At 52.3% G+C, this 18,310-nt stretch overlaps 1 protein-coding gene across 1 annotated transcript in view; it reads left to right on the top strand.

The window, feature by feature from the left end:
• Positions 1-18,310, top strand: part of EFCAB6 (EF-hand calcium binding domain 6) — a 124,016-nt gene that overhangs the window by 30,002 nt on the left and 75,704 nt on the right. Inside the window, exons 6-8 of the mRNA XM_040987251.1 lie at positions 1,657-1,769; positions 8,737-8,858; positions 14,776-14,924. Of these exons, the coding sequence (XP_040843185.1) occupies positions 1,657-1,769; positions 8,737-8,858; positions 14,776-14,924 (384 nt within the window). The remainder of the gene's footprint in view (positions 1-1,656; positions 1,770-8,736; positions 8,859-14,775; positions 14,925-18,310) is intronic.

Here is an 18,310-nt window from a genome sequence, read left to right as displayed (position 1 = left end):
ATCTGAGATGCTGCCTTCCTGTGCAAACCCGAGCCTTCACTTTGAAGCCTCATCTGCAGATGGGAGGCTGTCTGACCTTGATGGCTGTGCAGCAGGTGCAGTGGGTGGGGCTGGGTGGGGTGGATGGCAGGCCAGGATGTCCCTGGGAGCAGATGCTAGGACAAGTGTGCTGAGCCCTCACAGGGAAGGCCACAGCTGATGGTGGCCCGTTAAAGCAGCAGGCAAGCTTGCTCTGTGCTTGCAGACTCGCCACCGCCCCCTGGGTCCTGGTTTTCCCAGGATCAAGCCGGTGGATAAAAGATGGAGCCGTGCACGCCTTTTAGTGTTCGCATCTGGCAGTTCTCATATCCCCAGATAATTTTTCCTATTAGAACAATAGGCAAGATTCAGCAAAGTGGAAAAAAAAAAAAAGGTAATGCACCGAGATGAATACACAGCACTACTCTTTGTCAAATTTGGAAAACAGAAAAATAGCAAATACTTTAGGTAATAATTACTCAATTTTTTTAAAGAAAGCAGCGTGAAATTGGATAATTATAGAAGCCAACGCATATGGAAATAATACAACCAAACATTTAAAAACTGTCAATTTTTTAGGAAATGTAATAACAGAAATTATCTAGAAAAACTGTTTATCAAGCAGTGGGTTTAAAGAAAAGTCTTTTATAAAAAAATCAAAATATTCTATTTATTTTAACTTTGAGGACAGACAGAGCCTCCCAGTGTGTACTGGGGGCAGGCAGTGGTAGAGATTCAATAAACACTTGCAGTTACCCGGAGGAAGAGGGGCCCCAGCTTGCCCCCGGAAAGATGCTACATGCTCTCCGCAGCCCAGCCCTAGATTTCTTTACTCCTGGGAATTCTCTGCTAACTGGCTCTTGGCCCAGGTCCACGTCCCTCTTGTGATTGAAGGCAGAAGCCAGGGCTGAGCAGCTTGCACTGGAGTGGAGCCATGGCGGCAGTGCGCTCAGAGCCCCGCTCCTGGCCCCACCCTCTGGCCCCAGAAGAGTGAAGCCTCCTTCCGGTCAGGAAGTGAGCCCAGTCGAGGCACCTGCGCTGTAATTCATCCATCGTTGCAAAGGCAGAGTGGCATAGGAAGAGCTTGCACCTTGGCATCACTCCTCCAATACCTGTAAGGAGAGCTGAGACTGCCCCCACTCCCGGCCCCAGCACCTCAGGGAGGTTTACAGGAGTGGCAGCCGATGCCTGCCCAGCATCTGCGTTCAAACAAACAAACTTTACAAGTCGCCTTTCCAGAAATTAATATAGGGCCAGCGTGGTGGTTCATCAGGCAAATCCTCTGCCTGGGAGTACCAGCATCCCAGCGTGGGCACCAGCTCTGGTCCCAGCTGCTCCACTGCCATCCAGCTCCCTGCTGTGGCCTGGGAAGATAGGAGAAGAGTAGCTCCAGTCCTTGGGCCCCTGCACCTTCGTGGGAGATCCACGCGGGGCTCTAGGCTCTCGGCTTTGCCCTGGCCATTGTGGTCATTTGGGGGAGTGAACCAGTGATAGGTGATATTCTCTCTTTCTCTATTTCCAAGTATTTTAAATGAATTTTACACCCTGTGGTGTAAAAGCTACCCTACTGACAAATCTGCTCTGTTCTAGACTGGCTGGGTCCTGATGGACAGCCTCTAAAGGACAGTGGGGTTTCAGATTTTCCAGGCACTACAACCTTGACCAAGATGCTCCCGTGGATTACAGTGGTTTCTTGAAGAATCTCAGGGTCAACAACGACCTGAACCTCAGATACCTCACGGGGAGCCCGGGTGAGTACCTCCCGGGGAGCCTGGGTGAGTACCTCCCGGGGCAAAGCCAGCCAACTCCCTGGCCTCGGTGTGCTTGTGCCTCTGCCAGGGATCGAGGTGGCTGCGGAGTCATGGGGTCGTGACTCTGGGGAACAGCACAGGTGCCTGACACAGAGCACTAGGTCAACAGCATGACCACATGTCCTGACACCTCGAATCTGAAATGGCAAAGGTCAAGTCAGGTTCACTTAACCACATGAAGGATCTTCAAAAAATTCATTCTAAGTGGGTCAGGTGCAGCTATGAGCGGTGTGGCTCGCTGGGCTCTTGCCTCTGCTGGGTACAGAAATAAGATGTCGGGGAACAATTGCAGATGCACCCCAAGTTTGAGCAGAAGGAGAGCAGTGGCAGGGCCAAGCACCTGCGTGGAGCACTGAGTGGCGCGCCTGTTCCTATGAGGGGCTGCCTGCCCCAGCAGGCCCTTGGTGTCGCTGGCTTGCAGATTGAGAGTTTGACGGGGACCTCCTGTTGGGGGAGCAGCCGTGCAAAGCAGCACTTGGGGAATCCACAGCAGCCAGGTACTCACCACCAGTTCTCGGGACTGTATGTTCCTCTGGAACCTTCCTTGGAGAGGTGGTCAGTGGAGAAACACTGCTATTCAGCTAAGAAGCACGTGGTCTGGCTGGGCAAGCCCTCTCCTCGTGAGGCCCTGCGGTGGGCCTCGGTGATGAAGCCAGTATGGAGTTCAGTTTTGGGGGCGTGAAAATAAAGCCAACATTTGAACTTATGTTTTCCACTAACTTTCTGAAGTGCCCTTGATGGCCTCGCTGTGTGAGATTGGCACTCAAGGCTGTCCACCTGCTGTGTTGGGGCAGAGGAAGGCTCCGGTTCCTTGAGGGTGAATGTGTGGGTAACACAGCCAGGGGCCAGCTCCCTTGCCCCACCGCAGGCTGTGCTCACAGAGCCGGGGTTTGTCCCTTAGCTGCTCTTCGCCTCCGGCTCTGTGGGCCCTCTGGGAACCTCCCCTGGGCTTTCTACGAGGCCAATGGGCTGGCTCCGGCCATGCAGTCGTAGGCCGGCCTGGTCTTGCGTGCTGCTGGTGCCGGGCTATCTTTGGCTGTCTGTCTGGACACTCCTCCACCCCGACCCCAAGCAGCAGGGCCGATGAGCTGGTCTCTGTGGCGTGCGCTCTCCAGAGCTCGGTGTGATTTCCTTCTGCAAATTCAGAGCTTCATTTTGAGGCTTCCAAAGTGCCACAGTCTTTCTCTCTCTGAGTATTCTTCCATTTCTGATGTTTTTCATATGTACCGTTCTTCCGTTGGGCCATCCCTGTGTCGCTGTGACCCTGTGTTGGTTGTAGGTGCAGTGTGCACAAGGCTAGCCCTGCGCCATCCCTGGCCCCTGGGTCTGTTGAGTCCCAGTGTCTGTGTTGCTTGTTGTGTCTGCCGGGTCGTTTTCATTTCATCTGGTTACCTGCCTCCATCAGCTCTGGGTGCTCGTGAAGGTGCTCCGGGGTCAGCTTTCCCCAGGGGTCTCCTTCCCATGTGGTCCTCGCCTCCCCCTCACTGCCCACACCCCCTGCTCTTCTCACACGGAGCTTGCCTGGCTATAAGACATGTGGGTGGATGGAGCAGATTCTGTTTGTTTTACTTGTTCCTTTGGCAATTTTTTATTATTAAATCTTTTGGTTAAAATTTGTGTGCCTGCTGTAGGGTCTGTGCTGTACATCTTTAATTGCTCAGAATCAGGCTTTAGTTAGTATTACCCTGACTCACACGCGAGTCCTGGGACTTTGCTGAGCGTTTCCGCTTCTCTGCCCCGTCCTTAGCTACTGTCCTGCGGTGTTCACACACGGTGAGGAGCACTGCACATTGCCGTCGCTTCTGCTGTTCGAGATGCCTCATCTGTTTCTGTTTTGTTTTTTATTTTTTTTAAAGATTTATTTATTTTTATTACAAAGTCAGATATGCAGAGAGGAGCAGAGACAGAAAGCAACATCTTCTGTCCGATGATTCACTCCACAAGTGGTCACAACAGCCAGAGCTGAGATGATTTGAAGCCGGGAGCCAGGAGTTTGTTCTGGGTCTCCCACGTGGGTGCAGGGTCTCAAGGCTTTGGGCCGTCCTTGACTGCCTTCCCAGGCCACAAGCAGGGAGCTGGATGGGAAGCGGGGCTGCCGGGATTAGAACCGGTGCCCATATGGGATCCTGGCACATTCAAGGTGAGGACTTTAGCCACTAGGCCACCACACAGGGTCCTATGCCCTATCTGTTCATTTGCCTTTATATTCTCAGAGTGTTTAAATTTTTTAGCACTTTTATTTCAATTTACTGCCACTGCCTCACTCCCTTTTGGGCTCTTGCTCCTCTTCCTCTTCTCTGTCCTCCCCACCCCTGCAGTAGTTCCAAAGGCTGTGTTAGGATTCAGGCGAACTGGCAAGAACCTGAGTTTGGATCCAAAGTGTAGCAGGTTAGCCTGGTTGCTGCTAGTGTCTGCCCTCAGACTGAAGCCAGATCCCCAGCAGCTCGGCAGTGCACTGCTTTGCTTTCTGCTAGCGTTGGCCCCGGGGTGTGCCTGCTCTGGATGCGCCTCCCCCCGCCCCCACAGCAGCCTCAGGTATCTTGGTGGCTGCTGTCTGCAGGCAGGCCGCTGTACACACAGGAACTGGTCCTCCATAACCGGAAGCAGAACTTGCTGACTGGCTGTGTTCTTTCTGATTGGTTTAATTTATGCTGACCAATTTTTTTCCTCTCTTTTACCTTGTTGATCAGGTATTGTAAGAGACTTACGTCCTGTAATGCAGTTCCATTCCACCGTGGAAAGCTGTCTCCCTCTCTCCTTCTCTCTCCATCAGTTACTGGCGGCAGGCTGTTTAAGGGGTGACACGTGAGGGAAATGGTGCCTTTCACACTGAAAGCCATCCTTGGGCTGACCACCATAAGGTGCCAAGCCTCTGGACAGGTGCAAGGGCTGGGAATGGTTGACCGATTTGGTACAGAATGTTTTGAAATTTGTGCACAGCCCCAGCATGGGCACAGCCTGTCTTTCCCGTGGGCACGGGGCCGCTCCCACATGCCCCGTCATGCCCGTGTGGTCCTGTCTTCTGGGCGTCACGTCCTGCTTACCTAGTCGGCAGTCCGAGTTTGTCTTCTGCGGCACAGAGATCTTCCGTTCAGAGATCTGCTGAAAACCCTGGGTTGTCTGCTTGTTTCTGCTAGCCAACCTTCCAGACCACGCCTTCCTCCCCTGTCTTCCCGTTATCCTCCCGCCCCTGCGCCTCGTCCCTGCTTCCTGCACCTCTGCTCTCCTCATCTGTCCCTCTCTCCTCCCCTCCTCTCTGTCCTCCTCTCCTCACCTCCTGCTCTCTGTCCTCCTCTCCTCACCTCCACTCTGTCCTCCTCTCCTCACCTCCTCTCTGTCCCTCTCTCCTCCCCTCCTCTCTGTCCTCCTCTCCTCACCTCCTCTCTGTCCTCCTCTCCTCACCTCCTCTCTGTCCTCCTCTCTGTCCTCCTCTCCTCCCCTCCTCATCTGTCCCTCTCTCCTCCCCTCCTCTCTGTCCTCCTCTCCTCACCTCCTGCTCTCTGTCCTCCTCTCCTCACCTCCTCTCTGTCCTCCTCTCCTCCCCTCCTGCTCTCTGTCCTCCTCTCTGACCTCCTCTCTGTCCTTCTCCTCTCCTCACCTCCTGCTCTCTGTCCTCTCCTCACCTCCTGCTGTCTGTTTTCCTCTCCTCACCTCCCCCTCCCACCCCCTGTCCTCACATGCCGTTCTTGTGCCTCCTCTTACGGTGGGGTCCTTGTTGCTTTTGCATTCCTTTCGTTCTTCCTGTCTGAACCGTGTCTCCTTTCTGAGGTAGGATTTAGTCGATGCACGGTCAGGGCCCAACAGAACGTGATGATTAGATACTTGTGGACACTGTGTGGATGACCACTACCAAGTGACTTCACACCTGTGTGTGCACGCACGTGTGTGCGTGGTAAGAGCGCTCACTCTCCCCATGAGGAAGCTTCCCTCAGCCGGGACAATGTCCCCATCTGCTGCCCTTGTCCCATCTTGTCTCCCAGACTTCATGGCTCGGGAGTGGCGGAGTTGGCAGTCACACCCAGGCAGCCATGTGCCCAGGGCACACTCTCACTTATGCGCCAACCCTGGGGTCCCGGATGCTGTGCCCCGGGAACCCCTTGTGAGCTTGAGCTGTGGATTCCTGGGGCGAGGCTCTGTGGCTGTGCCTCTAGCACCTGGCTTTGAACCCGTCAGGCACTCTTCTCCTGGCTGCTGGGACAGGGCGGGCCCCACGCCCTCCCAGACCTCCTCTGACTGGCACTTCACCTGCCTACCTCACACGTTCATCCCTCATTGCCCACTGGAGCTGTCACCTAGCTGCCCACTTCTTCCTGGGACATTGTCCTGCCGCTGTGTGTCCCCATTGTGGAACATGTGTTAAGCAAAAGCTAAGTGTCCAGTCCTTGTGTTGGCAGCAGCCCGCCATCTCTGGCCCATTGTCCACATGTTCTAGTACTTGCGTGTCGGCCACATGGATGTTCTTTGTGAGCTGTTGCCTCTGTCTGGCTTGCCCAAGTACTATGTCTGGGGGCACACATGTGGAGGAGTGGTGTTGGGAAAGGGGCACCCCCTGTGGAAGCCACCACTGAGAGGATCAAAAAGGGGCAGCAGTGGTTCCGGAGCCCTCAGGGGTAATGATGGGAGAGGAGCTGCAGGGTGTGTCATCACTGCTCCTACCAGCCTGCCTGGGGGCACTTGGGGGCTGCGTGTGAACTGCCATCAGTGCAGCAACCAGGGCCAGGTGTGATGACTGAACAACCCGTGCATGGGCTTCCCTGTGTGTGTGTTTGCACACACGTGTGGGGCAATGGGGCCTGCTGGGGGCCAGGCTGTGGCCCAGGGCAGTGGGAAAAGGACAGACCACCAGGAAGCAGAGTGGGAGGCCCTGGCTGTGCCACTCAAGGCCAACCCTGGCTGTGAAGCCAGGCAGCATCGGAGTCCTGGGGCCAGTGAGGCTGTGGACCGCCGCCTGGGGTGGAAGGCCCAGCTTGGCGATGGCTTCCATTAGCCAGGCGGATCTGCTCAGGGCGCGTGTCCTCCTCGGGTTTTGGAACTGGAAGATGGAATCGCAGATGCCTGGCAGTTTGCTCACTGCCCCTGGATCCAGTGTGTGTAACTGGGCCAAAGCTTATTTGCAGACATTTCAGGCAATAAATCTGGGGAGCCATTTGTGATTCTTGAAGTTGCCTTTGAGAAAGAAAATGATTCTGCTTTATATTTATTTTATTCCCTTTTTATTGTAAGAGGAACACATGCTTGTTTGAAGCCAGCCGGAAACGGCAGGGCTGCCCCTTCTCACCCCGTCACCTGGATCCCACCACTGCACGCTCTTTGGCTGTGATCCGCCCAGACATTTTCCCCCGTAATGCATAGATAGATGGCTGAGCAGCTAGGAAGGTATAAAATTCCGTGTTAAAATGGAAATGAATCAGTCACTAGCAAGGAGTCTCTGCGTCCAGTAACTGAGGCACGCGTTCTGTGCAGTGTCTGCGCCTCGTAGACTCGACAGACCGTTCATTTATAAAACCACTAATGGGCATTTACACTGTTTCTATCTTCTTCTCCGTAAACAGTGCATAAAATGTCCTCATCCACGTTTGTTGAGGATAAGGTTCCATGAGTGTAAAGTTCTAGAAGGAGCTTTTAATATTCCACTGCTGGATTTTTTTTTTAAAAGATCTATATACTTATTTCAAAGTCAGAGACAGACAGAGGGAGACTTTTTTTTTGTTTTTAGATTTAGATTTATTGGAAAGGCAAATACACAGAGAGAAAGAGAGACAGAGAGAGAGAAAGATCTTATGTTCGCTGTTTCATTCCCCAAGTGGCTGCAAAGGCCACAGCTAAGCTGATTCGAAGCCAGAGACTTCCTGCTGTGGGCCATCCTATACTGCTTTCCCAGGCCATGAGCAGGGTGCTGGATGGGAAGTGGAGCAGCTGGGACAAAAACCAGTGCTCACAAACCAGTGGGATCCTGGCGCATGCAAGGTGAGAATTTAGCCACTAGGCCATTGCGCTGGGCCCAAGGGAGATCTTCCATGTGACTGACTTCCAGATGGCTCCGGCTCAGGAGCCAGGGCTCCCACATGTGTGCCAGGGGCCCAGGGACTCTTCTCAGGTCATTTGCAGGGAGCTGATTCAGAAGTGGAACAGGCTGGTCTTGAACCAACGCCCATAATGGCTGAAGGTGTCACTGTTGGCAGCGTTGTCCGCTCTGCCATATAGTGCTGCTGTTGGTGCCAGGTTTTTCAATGCACAGGTGCAGCCAGCTGTGGTCCTGCCCTTTGCTCTTCCTTGCAAGTAGAAAAAAGCATTACCTTTTTTTAAAAAAAAAAATCATTTTAGAAATCACCAACAAGTTTGAGCAAGTTTCCATATTTGTTACACCTTTTTCTAGTCCATTCTGTGTGAACTTTCTGTTTACAGCCGAAATCTGTTGAATATTTTACATGTGTCCTATTGACTCCTGTGAGTATTCCTGTATTACGAAAATGGATCTGTATTTCCTCTGTGTGTGTGGACAATGGTGTGTCTCCATTCTTTTTTCTATTATTTGTATGAGAAATGAAATACTGCCAGCCTCAGACGTGCCATGAGTGGAGTGGTTCTTGGCTCAGATGTTTTAACTGGAAAGGCCTGCTCTATGGAGCCAGCTTAGTTTTCTTCTGCTGCTTTTCTGGTTTTGTTATTCTAGGCTGCATACATTCCACTCACCTGGGATTTATGCTGGAGTAAGGATAGCGTGTGGGGGACGACTGGTTTGGGCGTGTGTTTTGTTTGTTCGCTTTTGCCCATAAAATGTTCATCCAGATATTTGAACATCATTTGTTAGATTGGCAGGCACGTGATTCCCTCCGTTTGCTCAGTTCTTCTTCCCAGACAGGGTTCCTGGGCCGGTGTCGGCTCACTAACGGCCTGTTTTCTGCAGAGATTTTGGGGGAGAAGAAAAGCAGAAACCCCAAGACAGAGCACCCGCTCAGCCCCGTGTCCTCTGAAGCTGACTGGAGCAATTGCTCCTTGGAGGAGATCGAGAAGACATTTTGTCAAGAGGTAAGAGCATCCCCCGACGGCCCCCATGGTCTAAGTGAGCCGGGCCTGGCACAGTGGACGGTGGGAGGCCCCCCCAGCTGCCCCGGCACGTCCCCCTCTCCTCTGAACAGCAGCTCATGGGTGGTGGCAGTGGGGACAGGAAGCCGATGGTTCAGCGTGCTCTTCGTGTCGTCCCCACACTAACCGACAGCTGTGTTGGACTTGCAGAAAGGAGCCGTGCAGTGCCATGACGTGGAGGGAGCTTAGCACCTTCCCCTCTTTGTGAAACCAAGTTCTGTAGGCATCAGCTATCAGATTTTAAAATAACGTAGGATATAAAATCTTCACAGTTAGAAGTTTGTTTAAGAATAAAGTAAAGTTCCCCAAGTCATAAAGAAGCTGAAGAGTTTGACTGAAAATGTAAGATTCTTCACAGCAGAGCTTGATGGACATAAGGCGGACTTGGCAGAACAGGTGCAGCTCAAATGACGTGGAGCAGAGCTGTGCCCGTGGTGAGCGTGTGGTGCCGTTGCTTGGGGTGTTGGTCTCCTGGATGGAGGTGCAAGGGTGACAGACATAACCCCTGCCGGACCACAGGGACAGCTGCACCACGGGGCGGAGCTCCCAGTTTCTGGTCTGGGCCTGGCCCTGCCCCGGCTTCTGTGGGTTTCTGGAGAGTGAAAAAGTGGATAGACGATTTCTCTCTCTTGCTCTCACTGTGCCTTTCAAATACATGAAGTAGTTCCATATACATAGAATTTCTACAAACTACTAAAATATTCAGAAAACTGTGGATAAAAACCTCACAAAGCTGGTGTTGAGAAGGGGGATTAGAGACAGGAGCGCTTCCTATCTGTTGGCAATTGGTTAAAAGTTGCCTTCTTGAGTCCTAACCGTTCATGACTTTATTGTTTTCATAAAAATGCGACCTCCACAAAACCGCATGGCTGTTAAAAAGATGCAAGCAATTCTGAAAAATACAAAGACAAAGGCAATAAATTATTCATACCCCCACCCAATCAGAAGGCCACCCTGGGGAGCAAGATTCGGGGCCTTTCTTCATTCATCTGCAGCAGAATGGCTGTGCCCATGGTTGAGCGCACAGATGGGGGCGGTGTCACCACAGCAAGCAAGAAACCTTTGAAACGGCTACATACTGGGTTCCAATTGCCTTGAACTTGACCCTTTGCCACCCTAGTGCACCTTTGTGGGGGCTCCCAAGCTGCCAGGCAGCATGCCCTGGGGTGAGAACTTGGAGACTCAAATAGGGCCTGGGCTGCTACCTGCCTTGGCTGGGCCAAGCAAGCTCCCTGGGCCTTTGCGGTTACATGGCTGGAGCTGCCCCTCGGCTGGGGCTGAGCGAGCCCAGGCCCAGTGGCTCCCTGGACCTTCACTGTTAGGCCCGTGGTCCTGGGGCTGGAGTCAGAAGGCACCTCTGAAGCTCATGAATGCGTCTTTCCCGCAAGCTTGGGTGGAACCGTCCCCTTCCTCCCCCCACCACCCAGGCACTTTAAGACAGGGTGAGAACCGAGGGGTGCCATCGAGGAGCTGCAGCTTTGGGGTCCTCTCTGAGGATGCCTTGGCCACAGGCTCCCCTGGGTGGTGGCCTCCTCCCCACCCCCCATGGTTGTGCCTCCCAGGACTCCTTCTGGGAGTTGATCATGTTTACATGCTGGCTGTGTCCACAGTCCCCCTGCCCATGTTTGACATTCCTGTGGCTCTAGCTCACATCGCTGCGAAGTTCAGCGCTTCTCCTGGCCGCTCCTGCTCGGGCTCTGGCTCAGGCTGCGGCTTCTGCTCCCTTTGCCTGCCTTCCATCCCTAGTTTTCCCTGCTTCTCTGGCCTTGGGAGTCACTGGGGTAACCTGGCATCCTGCCCGCTGGAGTTGAGGAGTTGAGTCCCTTTTCCACCCAAATCCTGATCAAGATTCTTTTACTGGATCCTTGGAATTCACAATGAGAAACAGAACAGGAAGTGCTTGGGTCAAATTTCCCAGGTAAGTTCTTCTTCCGTCCTGGGAAGTTCTGTGTTGGAATCACTGAAGCTTCCCTGCCCCCACCTGCCTCCAGTTTTCCTCCTGTGGGGTCCTCCTGCCCCTTCCTCTCCCGGTCCCCCACTCAGGAGCTGCCCTCCTCTCTCGCTCCTCTGCCTCCTTGGAGGTTGCAGGAAGCCCGCCCCTTGAATAGGAATTCACGCTTCGTCCTTGCCTGTCGTTCTTGCTGTTTCTGCTTTATTGGTTCCTGCAGCGATGTTATCTTTGCCTTCTGTTTTCTTAGCTCTTAAAATCCCTTCTCATCTCTTTTGTTGCTTTATCAAATTTTTCAAGATCTTCTTTTTAGTGAATTCATATTTTGACTTAGTTATATTTTATCACATGCAATTTTTTTTCGGTAGAAAATGTATTTACATTTTTGTGTGTTTGCTTGCAGGCTGAATTCTTTACCTTTTGTTTCATGTGTTTTTTTTTTTTTTCCTGTGTCTCAAAAAAGATTTATATATTTGTTCATTCAAAAGGCAAAGTGGGAGAGAAAGAGAGAAAGAGAGAAACGCATCTTCCATTTGTTGATTCACTCTCCAAATGCCTTTAACTGCCACGGCTGGGCCAGGCCAGTGCCAGGAGCCGACCTCTCCATCTAGGGGTCGGGGTCTCGTGCACATGGGCCGTCAGCAGCTGCCTTCTCAGGCATGTTAGCAGTTCGCTGGATCAGAAGTGGAGCAGTGGGTACCGGAAAGCAGGCATCGCCAGGGGAGCCTAACCCCCTGCACCACAGCCCCAGGCCCTCTTTGTCCCGTGCCCGGCTTGCCCAGACGCAAAGCCCTTGTTTGCATCCTGTGCAGGCTGCAGAGGAGCCCTGCCCATAGCGTAGCCGCAGCTGTCCTAGCATTTCTGCTCCGATAGCTCTGTGCTTTTCTGCTGGCGGGCGACAGGCGTGCAGGTTACTTTTAGTCTTGAACTACCCCGGGTGATACCACCCTGAGTGGTTGTCCTTGTAGCTTCTGTGCCCAGCTGCCAGGGCTCCTCTAGGAATGAGCCTGACAAGTGGAACTGCCCCCGGCTCAGCCATACCTGGCAGTGCAGGTGGCGTTCCAAGGGGTCAGCTCACACTCCCACTGCAGGTGCGAAAGCGCTAGGCGCATGCTCACGCCAGCCCTGGGCACCACCAAGGTTTGGTGTTTCCCGCTTTCCTGATACAGAGCACGTGGAACTCAGCTGTGGCCGTCATGCTCTTTTCCCCACTGGCTGATGCACAAAGCAGCTTTTTATATTTTTGCAAGTGTTGCTTAAAACATTTTTGATAAAAAATAGATCCATGTTGGGCCTGGCACAGTAGCCTAGTGGCTAAAGTCCTTGTCCTGTTGGGGTCCCATATAGGCACCAGTTCTAATCCCGGCAGCCCCGCTTCCCTTCCAGCTCCCTGCTTGTGGCCTGGGAAAGCAGTCAAGGACAGTCCAAAGCCTTGGGATCCTGCTCCCACATGGGAGACCCAGAAGAGGCTCCTGGCTCCTAGCTTCGGATCAGCTCAGCTCCAGTTGTTGCAGCCACTTGGGGAGTGAACCAGCGGTTGGAAGAGTTTTCTCTCTGTCTCTCCTTCTCTCTATATATCTGATTTTCCAATAAAAATAAATGTTTAAAAAATAGATTCATGTTTAACAAAATTTTAGAAAAATTATTGGAAAGGTAGATTAACAGAGAGAAAGAGGTGGAAAGAATTTCCATGCACTGGTTCACTCCCCGGATGGCCACAATGGCTGGAGCTGTTGGCAATCCTTTGGACTTCACTGGGGCTGGAAATGCCAGCAGTGAGCTTGGCCCTGGATATAACTGATTTTGAGTAGTGTGATGGAAAAGGGCAGGGCACCATGAAAGGAAGTAGCACTAAGGACTCATTGAGCCTGGGGATTTAGAGACTCAGTGTACACAGATGGAAAATGGGTATACGCCTCTCCTGTCCATCAGCAGTATGATTTAACCTTAGAGGTGTGGCGTGGTGATGCAGCAGATGAAACCGCCGCTTGTGCCGCTCGTATCCAATGCCAGCATGCGGGCTGCTTTGCTCCCGGGCCAGCTCCCTGGTAGTGTGCCCGGGAGGCCACAGGTGCTGTCCCTGGTGCGTGGGAGACCCAGATGGGGATCCTGGCTCCTGGCTTTGTCCTGGCCGGGTTTGGCTGTCGCAGCCATTTGGTTGGCGAATCAGAGGACGAAAGACTTTTCCCTCTTTGTTGCTGTTTTTGAAACAAGTAAACTAGTATTTTCAATGTGAAGTAAAATGAAAGCTTTGCATATATACATACTAGTTCTTAGCAGAACGTTTCCAAGGCCTATTTTTAAATGGAGAGAACATTTGTCAAACCTGAAAATACAGCATGATTCAACTGGGATAAAATTGTGTTACATGATCATGTCGGAAGTTTTGGGGACACTAATTACAACACTGGGGTAGTGAGACTGCCTGGTGTCTTTAGCTCCTTGCACTTTGTGAAATTGCTCGCACCTACAAAAAAAGGTTTATAACCACCGGTCACAATGAAAATTCCCGAAAGCAAAAGCTCGCGTACATCACGGAGCCGCCGCTCGCCTGTTCTGTTCCTGCTCTCTTTCTGAAAGCACTCGAGGCTTCACGAATGCTGTCTTGGGGTGGGGTGGGGAGGAAGTAACTAGAGACTTGATGTCACGGAGATATTAACGATGGGACCCGTGAGCACGGTGAGCTTGTCGGACCCCTCTCCACGCCACGGCTTGCGTGCGGCGCACACGCAGCTGGATCCTGGCTTGCATCTGTGCAGCTCTCTAGGAAGCCCACGCCTCCAAAGATTTTTTACAGATTTTTGGAGCCTTTTTAGATTTCCAGTATTGCCGCACATGTTGCAGTGCGTGTCCTCGAAGTAGGAGGGTCTTTTGGGTCACTATAGGTCTTGTATGTTCTAGGGTTTTCCCTGCTTTGCAGGGTCTTATTTGCTTATATTCATCCATTGATTTCTGTTTATTTGAGAGTGGGTGAGTGAGTGCGTTTTCGTGCACTGGCCAGGTCACGTCCCGTGCACCTGCAGTGGCTGGCGAAGCCGCGGTCCGGGAAGCCCACCCGCAGTCCAGGCCTCCCACGTGGCTGGGAGCAGCCCCAGTGCCTGAAAACTGGGGTTCAGGAGCCGGAGCCAAGTGCCCCGACGTGTGGTTGAGTGGGACAGGAGTGTCTTCTGCCTGCTCTCTGGCAGTCGGTTTTTTTAAACGAACATCACCTTTCACATCAAGTGGTTGGTTATTTTATCCTCTCCCCTCCAATTAGTTGGAAAATTGAATTCAAAGTAGGAAGGGTGAAAATATTGGCGCATATCATTATGACTCAATAATAAACAGCAGGGAAGACTTTGGAAATAAAACCAACCTTCACGGTGTCTTCATGACTCGTAAAAATCCACAGTTAGCTTACTCTGCTGCGCTTAACTCCTGCAGGCAAGGCTCGGCCATACGGGGTTTGTTTTGTTTTGTTCTTTAAAGAACAAAAAGGACTGTCCAGTACATAAAATCTCGATGCAAACCTGCTGGTTCTGTCAGCAGCCTCTCTGTTGGATTGGCCTGACTTGGGCAGAAGCCGGGAAGCGTGGGCTCACAGCAGGGCCAGGCTGCGAAGTCGATTAAGAAAGATGGATCAAGCTGTCAGAGCCAGCAAGTGTTTTTAGCTCTGAAATTTGAGGTGGGTCTATTACACGCGCTGTTCGCCGGCTCCCTCCCCTGCCTTGTCAGCCGGTGGCTGGGCCGGGCGCTGTTCCTAGCGAGCTTATCAATTAAACATCTGAGCTTCCCCACATGCCACCGTCACCGTTTTGATCAGTTTTTCGAGCGGGAAATGTGAAGCGATTTGGGGAGAAATGAAACGACGGAGGCTTGGGCCGCGGGAAGGTGGGTTTCCCAGTGCCACACTCTGACTTGAATTCCTTGCAGCTTTCAAACTCCTATGAAAAGATTGAGAAAGCTCTCAGCGCGGGGGACCCCTCCAAAGGCGGCTACGTCTCTCTCAACTACCTCAAGATTGTCCTTGACACCTTCGTACACCAATTACCAAGAAGGATTTTTATCCAGTTAATGAAAAGGTAAGAATGCCATTGCTTCTCTGACGGCTGTTTTTTTCTTCCTGCCCCCCAATCCCAACCAACCCAACGTCAGCTGTGAGAATGTGGAACAGCCTCATTTATTTTTCATTATTGTTTTAGACTTTTTCTTACTGAGCACTTCAAACATGCACAAAGTGAGACTCATGGAGTGGATCCACGTGTGTGTGCCCAACGCACCCCACCCCCCCAGCTTCAACAGCTCCCTGGGACCAGCCCATCCTCTTGTGGCACCCCTGATCACCCTCCCCTGTTGCTGGCTAGCTTGGCACCCACCTGGACGCTGTGCTTCCGTGGTCTCTGGAGGGTCAGAGCTCGTCAGGAAGGCAAGGTGGCAATGCTTCCCCCGCCCCGCCCCCCCAGGCTGCACCGTAGGCAGGGCCCACACGCCCCTGCTCATCCTGTCTCCTGCAATGATTTCCCTGGAATGAGGAGCACTGGTTGGCCTACCATGGTCCCTTCTTTTTCCTTTTTTAAGATTTGTTCACCCTCTCAGAGACTGCAGTGGCCAAAGTTGAGCTGATCCGAAGCCAGGAGCCAGGAGCTTCTTCCAGGTCTCCCACGTATGTGCAGGGTCCCAAGGCGTTGGACCGTCCTTCACTGCTTCCCCAGGCGACAGGGCAGGGAGCTGGAAGAGAAGTGGAGCAGCTGGAATATGAACTGGTGCCCACATGGGATCTCGGTGCATGCAAGGACGATTTAGCCAATTGTTGGTTCTTCACCTGCAAACTTCTCCATTCATGAACCGTGGCGACGTGTCACACGCAGTTGCTGGCATTCTGGTTGTGACTGGCGCGTCCGTAGCCACTTCCTGGGCCTCTGGTCTCCCACCTTCACTTCAGCTCTTTTTGTTCCTTTCTGTTTTTGGTGAGAGTGCTCCAGCGGGGGTGGCGAGCACGGCTCCACATCTTGTCCGTCTGCGTGTCAGTGACCCCCGCAGGTTCCCTGGAGCCCGTCAGGTGCTCAGATTTTACAGTCTGTCGGTTTTTTTATGAATGAGTAACAGAAAACTGGCACATCTTCACGTGGTGTCCAGAGGACTGGCTACACATGGGCACACCAGGCAGTTTCCGCTTCCCCATCTGTCGCCATCATCTCTGCTGTCCATGGGAAAACTTGCAGAACTTGAGCCTCCTTCCCTGACTGTTTGGTGACAGTGAGGCACTGGCTGTGTGAGAGCTGCCTTTCTCCCCACTCCACAGCGAATTGCGTGCCCCGAAGGTGAGCAGTGAGCAGGCATGACCAGCTCACACGTTCAGGAGTGCTTGCTGGGCTTCGTGCCTCCTCGTCCCGCCGTGGCCCATGAAGCCTGTCCATGTCACTCTTCTGTGTCCTAGGAGGCGGCTCGCATAGTCTGTCGCAACTTTCTGGTGTGGCAGCTCATCTTGTCCGTCTCTCGCCTGAGACTTGGACTCAGCCGTTTCTGCAGGGCTCCGTGGTGGCTTTCTGATGGAATAGGTTTCTAGAAGCTGAATTGGGGTGGGGAGCCCTCTCTTGCTCACCTGTTCTCTGTCCTTTCTTGGGGAAGGCAGGTAGAAGCCGACAGACTGCCCCGTCCTCCTCTGGGGCATGCGGACTGAGAGGGAGACATGGGCTCTAGCTGCAGCCGTGGGTCCGTGCCTCCCTTTGCTGGGGTTGAACGTGTCCGTTGCCATGGGTGACTGGGACGGTGGGGCTGCTGTCACTCGCTCTAGCTGGGGGGCCTAGGGATTTGAGTCTCTCTTCTGCAATTACCCAGAATTCCTGCGCGATCCAGAGCCTGTACCTAGGAAGCAGCCGCTCAGCCTGCGTGTCCCTGTGTGCTGGCCCTGTGTCCCCAAGGGAGCTGCTCTTTGTCGTCACCTCACAGTCCCCGGGTCCTCCAGAACACTCTTTATGGTCTGCGCTGAAGCCAGAATCTTGACAGTTTGATTTACTAATGGTCAGGGCTCTGCTTTCCAACCTCTTATTCTTGTGATATTTTAGGTGTCTCTTGTAAAATAGCATTAGATATCTATATTTTAAAACTTGCAAAATGATAATCTTTGTGACCCAAGCTGGGATGCCTCATGTTGTCAGAAGCTAGGAACATTCCAGTGACACTGGCACTGAGCTGACCCTGGGGGATGTCCAGGAGCTTCCGACTTGCACAAGCTGGACAAAGCCCTTCATTTCAGGGGACGCCTTCCTCTGATTGTGTCAGGGGACGCCTTCCTCTGACTGTATTTCTGGAAGGAGTATAAGGCCAAAGCGTCTGTACATTTGTAAACATTATTTTCTATTAAAATGGTTTAATTATAAATCAACACTTTAAATTACATGTTAGAATAAAACCACACCAAAACAGCGAGACAACTGAGACCAGAAAGGTGGTAAAGCCATGCTTTATTGGGCCTGCATCCGGGCGAGGTTCACCGGTCCACAGTGGGGCCAGAGAAGTCGCGCTGGGCCTGAGGCGCACATCACTTAGTGGTGCTGATGGGGCATGAGGTAGAGGTGTATGTTGTCTTCTGATTGGCTCCCTTTGAGTCCTGGATGGTTATTTTCTGTGGGAACTTTTGGCGCCACCTAGGGGCTTTCTGCTGGCCCGGGGTCCTCCTGGGGTAACAAGTGCTGTTACGATTCATGAATAGAATGTAGGAATAATGAAGTCAGTCTGATTAGCAATCTGACATTTCCAAAGGTGCTTGCTCATTTGATTGGGTCATGATTAACGTGAGGGCCTTTGATCTTGTAGCCGAGATGCACCTGTGTCTCCACACGCTCGGTCAGCCGGTCAGTCAGGAATCCCTGAGTACTTAGTGCACACCGGGCACTGAGCTGGACGCTGGAGACACCTCAGGGTGATCCCTCCGAGCACTTCCCCTGTGGCCGGGAAGGCCTGCGGCAGACACGCAGCTGGGGGTGGTGGAAGCTGTGCCCGCTCCGTGCCCTGGAGGGAATCGCATGCAGGGCCACCCTCTTCAGGTGGAACACCCTGTTTCTAAATGCAGGAATGCAAGACGCTGCTCATGCTCTTCTGTGAAATATTTTTCTGTCATTTTTTTAGAAAAAATCTTTTAATTGTAAACAGACAAATTACAGTGTATTTATTTATGGGGTAAGGCATGATATGATTTATGGAAACAATGGGAAATCTACTTGATCTAATTAGCATATTCTTCTTTTCAAACACCTGGTTACTAGAATGTCTGAAGTGCCCCCTTTGTGACTCTGAAACACATGACTAGCCCGTGCGTGCTGTGTTCATGTGCCAGCTGTTAGCCCTCGTGGTTTTTGAAAAGATTTATTTATTTTTATTGGAAAGGCAGATATATAGAGGGAAGGAGAGACAGAGAAAAAGATCTTCCATCTGCCGATTCACTCCCCAAGTGGCTTTAATGGCTGGA

The sequence above is a fragment of the Ochotona curzoniae genome, unplaced genomic scaffold (genome assembly GCF_017591425.1).
Source record: "Ochotona curzoniae isolate NIBS_2020 unplaced genomic scaffold, NIBS_Ocur_1.0 contig_1014, whole genome shotgun sequence".
In the NCBI taxonomy this organism is placed as follows: domain Eukaryota; kingdom Metazoa; phylum Chordata; class Mammalia; order Lagomorpha; family Ochotonidae; genus Ochotona; species Ochotona curzoniae.
Note: the sequence above shows the minus strand (reverse complement) of the source record. Positions and strands in the feature narration are given on the sequence as shown.